This window comes from Trichechus manatus, unplaced genomic scaffold (genome assembly GCF_000243295.1).
Source record: "Trichechus manatus latirostris isolate Lorelei unplaced genomic scaffold, TriManLat1.0 scaffold00125, whole genome shotgun sequence".
Lineage (NCBI taxonomy): Eukaryota > Metazoa > Chordata > Mammalia > Sirenia > Trichechidae > Trichechus > Trichechus manatus.
This window is the reverse complement of record NW_004444061.1, coordinates 2,093,720-2,105,775: the sequence shown is the minus strand read 5'-3', so window position 1 is coordinate 2,105,775 and position 12,056 is coordinate 2,093,720. Positions and strand designations below refer to the sequence as shown.

Below are 12,056 nucleotides of genomic sequence, written 5' to 3'. Positions count from 1 at the left end.
TTTGGTTCATGGTTCTGTCTGTACATTCCTAGCGCTCTGTTGGAGCCCTGGTGATGCAGTGGTTAAGTGTTCGGCTGCTCACCAAAAGGTCGGCAGTTGGAATCCACCAGCTGCTCCTTGGAAACACTATGGGGCAGTTCTACTCTGTTGTATAGGGTCACTATGAGTCAGAATCAACCTGACAGCAGTGGGTTTGGTTTTTGGTTTGCTGTACACTGAACATAGTAGATGCCCAATAAATATTTGCTGAATTAATGAATGATTTAGCTAACAAGTCTTTTATGCCTTAGTGTTTCAAATAAGCTGTGCTCTGTGCCACAAATAAACCCTCCTCTCTACCCGTGCTTCAAAAGTTAGATGAAATTTCAGTGCCTCTCACAAAGCTTTCTGTGAATGCTTTCAGATTATTCTCCCAGGTTCCCATTTGTTGAATGCCCACTATATTCTAGGTACGGTACTAAGTCCTTTTACATAGTATCTTTAAAAACTTAGATCTACATGTAAACATAGTCTATCAGAAGTGTATAAAATAAAATTCTTTACAATTTATCTTAAGGGACTTATATATGTTATAAATATAGATAATCATGGCATTGGGATGTGGGCATGTAGACAGTATCAGAAATGCTTGAGCTCAAAGCCTGGCTCTTCTACTTCCCAGCACACTGTGTGACCCTAGGCAAATTACTTAATCTGTCCCAATTTCCTCCTCTCTAAAACGAGAGTAATAACAGCAACCACCTGACAGAGTCACTGTGAGAATTAAATGTGTTAATAATGTAAAAGCACTTATAAAAATGCTTAGCACATAGGGAATGCTATGCAAGTATCTGCCATATCATTATTATAGCATAGGTTGTTTTGCTTAGTTCTATAAAGTGACATTTCTGATATCCTGTATTCATGTCTTCAAAAAAAATATTTTTTAAAAGCTAAATCTCTACTTTGAGTTTAGAGAATGCAAATGTAACTTATAGATAGTAAGTCACTGCCTTTTTGATTTACTAAACAGGCAAAAGGGGGAACCACTTGAAATACCATCATCGCCACTGTCGTCATAGAAAATAACTTGCATAAAGGTACCCTGGAACTGCCAAAGTACTTTTTCAAAGATACTGTCTCACTTTAGAGTATCAATTCTGTGAGGTAAGCCAGGCAGAAGAAGATGTCAGCCTCGTCTTAAAAACAAAAAAACTTAAGCTCAGAAGTTAAAAATGACTTACTTGTGATCACATTCCAACAGTGACTATCTCTGATGCTAATAATAAAGATTTTATAGTAAAAAAACATAAAGCAAATCATTATGAATTCACCTGTTTTCTTTCTCTTCAATGTCAGATGTACTGGCTAGTCTTCTTGGTATTGTAGGTGCAACATATGCAAGCCTAGTTCCTTTACTGTCTTTCTCCTGCACAACGGGGAAAATAATGAGTGAAGCAAAGATTATTCAACAATGCATATCCACACAGTCATCAGTTTACAGTATTTTCACAGTTCCCAGTCTCTAAAATTGATGTCCATCAACAGTCACGCAAAGTTTGTTCAAACTGAAATTTCTTTTCTTTCCCCCTTAGGGTCTAGAATTAGATAATATTTTAATATAAGAAAGGAAGAAAAATTTCTCCATATTTTAATGATTTTTTCTAAAACTTCTATAACAGGTTATTTAAAGTAATGCAGTGTCATAAGCTAAAACATCCATATTTTTTTTTTTACAGAGAAATAGGGTCTCAAATATAGTTCATTGAGAAGGTCCAATAATTTATCTTATACAAAGTATTCATCACCTTGATATTTTACCCTTTAAAATAAAACATTAAAATATTCAAAACAAAAGTTATTTAAATTATAATTATCCAAATCTGGTTCAGAGTATAGTGACAATGGCTCTCTGATACATCCCTGGTATACTGATACAAAGTACCTAAAAAACAATTGGGTAATAAATTTATAAAAATTCAAAATATCTGAAAATTACTTGATAAGAAATTTAGTTTATAAATTTCTGATACAAGGAAACACTTCTAAATAGAGGAAGAAAACTACATGGAAAAAAATAGTCCAAGCACAGAAAATGCAGTAGAAAATAAATATTCCAGATACATAAAACTGTGTTGAATGAACTGTGGTACATCCTATGTGATGCAATATTAATACTGCTTCTCAAAATATAGTTTTTAAAACTACTCATTAAGACAAAGTTGCTTGTAATATGTCAGATGAAAGAACAGGTAAAGAAAAGTTTCAGATACTGAATAAATGCAACCTATAAATTACTCACGTTCTAGACTAAATGTGTTCCTAAACTACTAAAAACTTACTGAAGCATACTAAATTAAATAAGGTTGCTCCTTAATACACCCTATTGTAATTTCTCAAGTAAGATAAAGAATTCCTTTAATTCATTATAGTCCCATAATTTATGTTTTGGGTGAATACACCAGATCTTTCTAGTACCTATGATACCTTATAGGTATCTGTTTAAAGTGGATACATTTGTATTATGTTTTAATTCATGAAGTCAGGTGAGTTAAGTTTATATCTAGATCTAATAGTTCCTAGAAGAATAGTCACCAGATTAGACGTTCCCGGAAAATACATTTTTAGAATTATTATAGAAATTAGATTGTGAAATAGATTACCTTTTCTTTATTATCCAAAGAGGAGGAAAGTCTGGGACTTGAAGCTGAGCGCATAACACCGGCAGTGTCTTTTTCTTTCTGAGCCTCTTTAGATGCTGTGATTTCAGCAAGTGCACCATAGCTGCCAGTCTTTCTAAGTCCTAACCTCCAAGATGCAGGAGACTCATCTTTCCTTTCTTCTTCTTTGGGAGAGATTTTAGCAGCTGAGGTTGGAAACTGTTTTTATTGTATATTTAAGAAAAAGAAAAAAAAAACTATCACGACTGATCAGTCCTTAAGTTGGATAATGAGAAGTTCACAGATAATATGTCTAAAATTGCAGTTAATAGCTTCAGGAAGAAAAAGAAACTTTTACTAAGGAGGTTAATGTCTTAGTAAAAAATGTAAAGATCGAAAACTGAAAAAGGAATGTACTACCTCTCCAGAAGTTAGATTTAAGAAAACACACTCCACACTCTTTATCACACAGAAAAATTATGATGCAAATACAGAAAACAGAAATGCGCACACCATCAGGGCGTAAAACCATGCATCTTTGGAACCAATATTTATATTAAACTTGTTATGTTGTAACCTAATAAATCCTTGCACATAAAAATGCCTCACCATAGATTTTTCACCCTTATTGGGCACAAGAACAATGCCAGTTTTGCGCAAGCCCTGCCTCCATGATGCAGGATCTACTGATTCCACCACAGGCATGATAGGAGCAATGAAATCATACTAAAGCCAGTTGAAATAAGACAGGTAAAGAGATGAAGATTGAAAGCATGAAAATAGAAAAGGAAAGTTAAGGAAAAAAACCCGACTTTTGTTTTTAAAAGAATTTTATAATAAATGAAAGCCCAATAGTCGGCTATTGATCCAATCTTCAAAAGTACTGGGAACAAGTTGCAGTTTTAGCATGAGATAACCTGAAAGAACCCAGTAAGGAAATTTCTAAGGCAGTTAAAGGCACACAGAGTAGATGATATTATAGTACGAATGCACAAACTACTGCACATGAATTTTGTTTTTATCCATTTATATGATCTGGTTAAATAATTTTAAATCCAACATAATGAATAAAAAATTAACATTTTCTAATTATAACATTTAATTTAATAATAATATCATAGCCTTAAGTTTACTCTTTGAATTCCCAACAAATATAAGTTAAAACATTTCAAGTAAAAGCTATTTTTATGTATATTTATTCCATAAGCTTTCCAACAGTGCTAAAAATGCAACATCTGTTATCTTTAACTAATTTACTTCATCAGCTTCTAGAGTTTAAATATTCAATCACAGTTAAATATAGATGAGTGAATACAGCAACTCAGTAGCTGTTACAAGCATAGTGTTTGATATTTTAAAAGCCCTCTCTTTCATATTTACTGCCCCAGGGTGCCACAGCAAAATCACAGGGCACTGTGGGATATATTATCTTTGAGAGAAACATGACATCTTTTGGACACTGCACAAACTGCTGTTAACTAATTTGTATCTAACTATTTAATAAATGAAAATCTTAGGAGTTTCTTCTGGCCAAGTGGCCCTGTGAAAAAAATCAACAAGACACTAGGGTGTCTCACTGTTTATGGACTGAGAAATTTGGGAACATATGTATACATAATATTCTATGTAATATGATATTCAGGCTATTTAATTTAAAGCTATAGTATTCTAGAACAGCAGTTGGAAAGCTTTTACTGTAAAGTGTTAGACTGTAAATATTTTAGGCTTTGCAAACCATAGTCTCATTGCAACTACTCAACTATGTTGTTGTACCAGGAAAGCAGCCTTATATAATACATAAATAAGTGAGTGTGGCTGTGTTCCAATAAAACTTTATTTAGGAACACTGGAAATTTGAATTAACGTCACAAAATAATATTCTTTTGAATTTTTTCCAACACTTGAAAAATTTAAAACCATTCTTAGCTTGCAACCTGTAACAAAAGACAGGTAGTGGGTTGGGTTTAGCCCACAGCCAACAGTTTGTCCATTTTTGCTCTAAAACTTCTCAAACTCACCCAGCCTCCCCAAACTGGAAACAGATATTTTCCTTCATGATAAAGTAGCCCAGATAGCAGGTAACATTTACCGAATGTTATAAAAGAAGCTATCATTTAACAAGTCAGGCATTAAATTAAGTATGTCACATGGATTATCTCATTTAATCCTTACAACCACACAAGAAATACTATTATTACTGTTATTTTAATGTTGACAAAAATGAAGCAGTAATATCAGTTTTGAAAAGGACATTTGTTACACCATAATGGCTGATTACCTCAACTCTGCCTAATGTGCATTTAGATTTAAGTAGTGGTTTATGTGTTTAAAAGCACCTTTCAATTTCACTTGGTGTGAAAACAAACCTTACTGAAATACTTAACTATAACTTCTGCCTGAGACTCTTCTCTTTTGACTCATAACAGGAGAATATCTTGATTTTCCTACTCTTCTGATCACCTCTTTTCTTGGTATTTTTTGTTGTTATCAACTTTCATTGTTGAAGTCCTGCAACATAAGTACTGCAAGAGTCTATTCTCAGATCTCCCATCTTCTTTCCACTTTCTTCTCTTGAGAGTTGGGGGCAGGATCTTTTCTACTCCCTCAGGCTAAATATTAATTTTATTCAGCTTACTCTTAAATGTGTTATTCTCTAGCCCAGTCTGACTCCTAAATTCCTAGTTCTGAACTTCTTTTTACCTGTAGAATGTACTATGTAGAACTGTAATTGAAACCTGGAACACAGTATGTCTAAAATATCTTTACTTTCAAATCAATTTTACTTGATTCCTCAACTCCCTATTTCTGTTAATGGTACCAACCATCTCTCCAACCCTCTATGTTTGAAACTTCACAGTCATGTTAGACTTCTTTTCTGTCATCTTTCTATATCCATAATTAGGTTCCAAGTCTCTTTAAGTCTTTGCCTCTTCTTCATAAGCTCAATGCCCCTTCCCTGGTTTACACCCTTATCACCCTTCTTTTGGGCCAACTTCAATGACTTTCTAATAAACCTTCGGTTAATCAGCCTCTCACCTCAAACATACCTTCACATTACTGCCAGAAAAATATTCTATAAAGAATAATTCTCTCATGGCCTTGTTCAAACACCTTCTATGATTCACTACATATTCACTGCCTATTAAATTATAAAGGTGTTATCCTAGAAATAAAGACATTCCACAATTTGGATTTACTTTTCCTGTTTTATTTTATATATACATACACCCTATAATTCATTCAAACCAGACACCTCATTTTCCTGCAAAATACTCTATTCAACCAAAATATTATCCCTACTTTGCTTATTGTTTCTCTTTCTTCCTTTTCAACCGGACAATCCCCTCTTCTCTCTTCCAGTTGAAATACTATGTACAAATCCTTTCAAAATCTATTTCAAAAGTTCTGATCCCACTACCCCAAATGAAATATGATTTCTTCCACTTTTAAATCATTGTGCTACATTTGTACAGCTTTATTAACATACTTCATATACTCACAGCACATAGCAGTCTTCTGTTAAAAAAATTATTATGGTTATTAGAAAGCGGATTCAATTAACCAGAACACGTAATTCCAAATGAGTTTTACCATTCAGTAAAATAGTTTACACTTTATTGGAATGAATATCCATATAGTGAAGTAGGTAATCTGTTTTAGAGATGTCAACAATATTTATTTTGATCAGAGAGAGTTATGTAAACTTATTGTTAGTTAAAATTTAAAAGTAAAAAAACTGATGATCTTATAGATAGCTCAACAAATCACAGAAGCCTGATCTTATCGCCACAGAAATAGTTTTAGTTGAAGAGTTAAGAATTTAAGAGAAGATCACTGCAAGTGAATACAACTATATCTTTCTCTGTAATTACCATGATTTATTATAGAAAAAAGTGAAATTTATTACTGTTTTATGAACTTTATTTTTGGTGATATATTCCTTGCCACTGGTCTGTCTGTCTCTCTACCTACCTACCTATCTATCTAGCTTATACACTGGTGGAAGAAGCCAGAGAACTTAAGGTAACTTTGTCTAAATATTAGATGCAAAGTAGTAAGCGGGAACCTAGAAATATCTGGAACTCTTAACTGCAAAATATTTTAAAATGCATTTGAAAATTAACAATTAGTTTAAGTAAATTTGTATCTGTTAGGCCTCTAAAGTTACAGGTAAAATTTTGAAACAAGCTTTAAAATATGTTAAAATGCTAAATTAAAGTAGGTAAAGGAGTATCAGTATCACTGAGTATAACAACAGATTCTAAAGCCATATAATACTGGAAAAAGGATTCCCCAATACATTAAAAATAATAATGCAAATATTTAGTAGATCAAGACTTTATTATTTTAGATAAAGTTTGGCTACAAAACCTGGCCAATTGAAATTTAGCCAATTAAGAAAGAAACAAACAAACAAAAAACCCTTTAAAAAAAAAGCTTTCCCTTTCTCACTGTCCTTAATTACCCCTCAAATTTATAAATCATTTGGAAGGCAATTAAAATCCTTTGGTTAAATTCCTATTTGAGAAAGAATATTGAAGAAAACGTGGTTCAGTAAGTTTGTGAAAGAAAACTCAGCAACTTTGATGCTGCAATGATATAAAAAATAATAATATAATCTTCAAAATAAGTTATGATGCTTGAAATTGAGAATGTAGTTTCTAAGCAAATTATAGAAGCAAATGGTTGTTATTAGATCAATTTAACTACAGAATCAAAAGTAATTTTGAATATTAATTTTTACAGCAAAGATATTATTGGCCCATTAAGTAAACCAAACCAAAAACCAAACGCATTGCTGTTGAATCAATTCTGACTCACAGCAACCCTACAGGACAGAGCAGAACAGCCCCAAAGGGTTTCCAAAGCTGTAATCTTTACAGAAGCAGACTGCCACATCTTTCTCCCACACAGCGGCTGGTGGGTTCAAACCACTGACCTTGCGGTTAGCAGCCAAGCACTTAACCACCATGCCAACATAAAGTATTTGCTTTCAATTAGGGTAGGAGGCATAAATCAAGAAGTAAATTGCCATAAACCGGGCTACACTTGAGAAAAATAAAACGGACCACAAGAAGTCTACTGTAATTATCTGAATTTAGTAGAAAAGGGTTTCTATAGCCAAATACCCAAAACAGAGACAGCCAATTTTTCTTGCCCAGATATTCCAGGAAAATGGAGCTTATGGGAATTTTAGATAATCCTATAGTTCTAACAGACAATAAACCAAAAGAGCTGAAGATGCAGGCACAAATTTAGTGCTTTCTTAAGAGTTACATGATAGCTCTAGAATTAAATTATACTTGGTGCAGTGGTGAAGAGCTACGGCTGCTAACCAAAAGGTCAGCAGTTCAAATCCACCAGCTGCTCCTTGGAAACCCTACTGGGGCAGTTCTACTCTGTCCTACAGGATCGCTATGAGTCGGAATCAACTTGACGGCAACGGGGTTTTGTTAAAGTAGCTCATGGTGACCCTAGCTGTGACATAACAGTCTTCAAAATTCTGCAGATGACCTGCTTTAAAAGAATTTCATTTTATAGGGAAGACATATTAATGGAAACAGAACAAAAAGAATGGAAATAATGAGAGTGTTGACACATTGTGAAAAATGTAACCAATATCATGGAACAACCTGTATAAACATTGTTAAATGGGAACCTAATTTGCTGTGTAAACTTTCAACCAAAACACAAAAAAATATGTATTTTTTTACTTTCATTTTAAAGCATATTTAATTATGATCACATGAACATGGGCTCCAATTTAATTCAAGAAGACCCACCCGTTCCTGGAACACAGAAGATAACTCATTACATACACAGTTTCCTCATATATAAACTGTATAACACTGAAACTCACACATCATCACTAGGAATTTACATTACTGCTTTCCTGGAGAAAAGTTTTAGAGGAGGATTACGACTAGCAGTATGGACTTAAAAAAAACTCTCTAGTTTATGATTTTAAAAATATCTACATTTTGATCACTTGAAGCCAAATCTAAAGACTAGCAACACTGACAACATGACAGAAACACCATGGGGTTTTAAAATCAGTCCTCAAACTCAAGCAAACCAAATAATGTCACACAAGCAACAAAGTAAGTCCAAAGGCAGAGACATGACAACTAAATGCAACGTAAAGTCCTTGACAGGACTGTTCCTTGATTTGAAAACATAAAGAGCTAAAAAAGACATTACTAGGAGGATAACTGGGAAAATCTGAGTATGGTCTGTATATCAGTTAGCATAAACAACATTATATCAAAAATGAATCTCCAAGGTACAGTAATTTTATTGTGGGAGTACAGGATAATTCTTTTTTATTTAGGAGACACACGTTCAAGTATTTAGGGATGAAATGCCATGATGTCTGCAATTAATTCCCAAATGATTCAACAAAGAAAAGTATATGTGTACAAAGAGAGGGAAATGAGTGTGCTCATTAAAAATAAGTAAAGGCTGGGCAGGAGGTCTCCTTTTAGAGAACAAAACTAAATCTATTGCCACTGAGTGGATTCTGACTCGTAGCGACCCTATAGGACAGAGTACAGCTGCCCTAGAGGGTTTCCAAGGCTGATGGATTCCCACTGCCGACCTTTTAGTTAGCAACCAAGCTCTTAACCACTGCGACACCAGGGGCCCTTAAAAAAGAAGACAAGTAGGTTAAAAAAAAAAAAAAAAACCTTAATCTTTAATATGGGTTAAAAGATGGACAGGTTCTGGAGTAGTAGGAAAAAAGGAAGTGCTTAAAAAAGTCAACACAATAGTTTGAAAGCACTGCTTTGGTGGACAAAAGGGGGTGAGAGGCACGAAGAACAGAAAGAGAAGAAGAAATGAAACCAACATTTTGGGAGCACTTAGTCACTAGCCAGGCTCTCTCTCTCGACCAACCCTTCCAACATTAACTTTCTTTTTCTCTTTTTGTTTTTGCAGACAAGGACGATAGTAAATAACTTGTTCAAGGTCAAATCCGGTGTGTCTGACATCAAAGATTATGCTCTTGCTGCCATACACCATAGTTGTATGCCTACAGCTTTGTACTATGAGTTAGAAAATCTAGATTCTAGTTCTCTCACTGACCTGTAGTAGTTAATTTTTGTGCTTAACTTACCTACTTGTGAAATTACCAACATGTCCTCTACTTAACTGAGATAAAAGATACAGGATGAGTTTTTCCAAAATAAAAGTTCAGCAGAAGTAAAAACTACCATGATCATTAGTTCTAAAATTATGAAAATTTTAACGTTTCTGCTATTTACTTTTGTAACTCTCTAAATGCAATATTCCAATTTGCAAAAAAAGTAAAGAAAGAAAAAAAGAATACAACTGGTTCAGAGGAAATATCAGTCAGATTATAGACAGAAAAATATATTCTTATTCTAAAACCTTAAATACTTTTAGAATAAACTACCAGAATTTAGAACTATTTTAATGCCTTAGTCCAAACGGTACTCGAACAGAATACATGTATTTTTAGCAAATACAATTTTGGCTTACCTTTTTAACAGGTGATGTAGGTGTTGCCTGACTAGACGTCACAGTAGGTGTTGTGACAGCTACAGGAGCTGCTTGTGCGCTAGAAGTATTGACATTAGTTACAGAAGCCAAGAGTTTTGTCTTATCTATTAAAGAAACAAAAACAACAACAAAATTCAGTTAAGATTCAATGGCTGGGAAAATAAAGCCCTATGAGAGATTCATATCCATTACACTACTTCTCTCCCTACATTTGGTCAGTTTTTCAAAAAAATTTTTCACCTTGAGTCATCATTATTGTATGGCGCTACAAGTTATAAGTATTTAAACTCTCTTATTTATGGAGCAAATATAAATTTCCCACCAACCGTGATGATTTTGTAAGGATTTATCCAGTTCTGTCATCCAGCTCTACTTGTGACTCAGAAAACATTCGTAAGATGGCTAACGGTAAAGAGTGTAATATGTTGAACTGTGTATGATAAAGGTCAAATCAGTGCATTTAAAAATCACTATAACCTTAGCTCTGAATAAACCGAAAGAAAGCTAAATTCAGTCTAATAAACTTCTCCCCACTGTTAAGTAAAAGTTCTTTCATTCAACAGAGGTTATACTATTTAATACAGTTACATACAAGTCATGTATAACCTAATTAGACCATCTTCCCAGAAAACAAATCCACCTAAATGTGGAGAGTCATTTAACAAACATTTATTGTTTCTATACTTCAGTACTGTGGATATGGCAGTGAATGTGAAAACAAAATACCTTAACTTTTTGGAGCTTACATTCTGGTGAGAGAAGTATATAAAAACCAAGATAAATAAAATATGTAGTATATTAGGATTAAAGGCAATTTGCAATGATATTAAAAAACTAAAAAAATTAATAGCAACTAATTTAAACAGTAAAAAATTCAACATATTTTTTCCTATTTTCTCTTGGTTTAAAAATTTATTTCATTTTAGTGAAATCTACATACCCAAGAGTATGTGTATATGCATATATGTAAACATTTATGATTGGTTTAAAGAACAATAATCAAACAAACACCATGTACCCACCACCCAACTTGAGTAAACATTATCAATACTGTTGAGACTTCCTATGCATTTGAGTTCAATGAAGAATAAAAACTGCAAGCTCTAGAGGGAAAAAACCTCTAAAAACAAAAATACGCTCCCCTTCTCTCACTCAATTTACCCCTCAATTTATAAATCATTTGAACGCAAGTAAAATCCTTTAGCTGAGTTCCCATTTTCATCTGGTTTATGAGAAGAGAAAGAACACTAAAGAAAAACTGGTTAGGTAAATTTATTAAAGAAATTTCAGCAAAATAGTTATTGTTTATGTCAAATAGTTTCCCTAGGAAATAACCCTACAAAAAGCAGAGAGGGGAAAAAGGTTTAGAAATTGTCAAATCCAGCTTCAGCTGCTACAGGGAAATTACTCTTTCTCAAGCTTGCCAAATAAAGTATGATAAAGCCTTGTAGATACTTTAAAAAAAAAGTGAGAGAAGAAACCAAACAATGTTTACATGGATTAATTCTTGAGAAAGAGTCAAATTTTCCTGGCACAACTAACCACTAGCAACAGGAAGAACAAAATTACCATAGTACAATGCTTCAAAGGAACATTTAAAGTTAGCTCAGTGAGAGACTGAGCAGAGGTTGATGGGTATGCTTAAATGCCAAACGGGACTGATACAACATAATTTGATAATAATTAGTTATATTTATAGGACAGTAGAGTTTAAAGAACTATTCAGATTATATAGTCCAATTCTTGTCCTTTTACAAGCAATTTCAAACCAAAGGAGGTCAGGAGACTTGCAAGTTAGTGGCAAGACTGATCTAAAACTGAAGCCTTCTGCTTGTTTTAAATTATTCTTTGGTGTCTAACATAGAACATGAATTGTATACAAGGGGCCAATTAAGA

At 33.4% G+C, this 12,056-nt stretch overlaps 1 protein-coding gene across 8 annotated transcripts in view; it reads right to left on the bottom strand.

Annotated features, from left to right (window-relative positions):
• The window catches only part of PPP1R12A (protein phosphatase 1 regulatory subunit 12A), a 184,102-nt gene that overhangs the window by 40,303 nt on the left and 131,743 nt on the right, over window positions 1–12,056 (bottom strand). For all 8 annotated transcript variants that reach the window (XM_023738886.1, XM_023738887.1, XM_023738888.1 and 5 more), the window contains exons 9-11: window positions 10,140–10,264; window positions 2,643–2,858; window positions 1,314–1,408 (exon numbers count right to left, since the gene is read on the bottom strand). In XM_023738886.1, coding sequence (XP_023594654.1) covers window positions 1,314–1,408; window positions 2,643–2,858; window positions 10,140–10,264 — 436 coding nt within the window. The remainder of the gene's footprint in view (window positions 1–1,313; window positions 1,409–2,642; window positions 2,859–10,139; window positions 10,265–12,056) is intronic.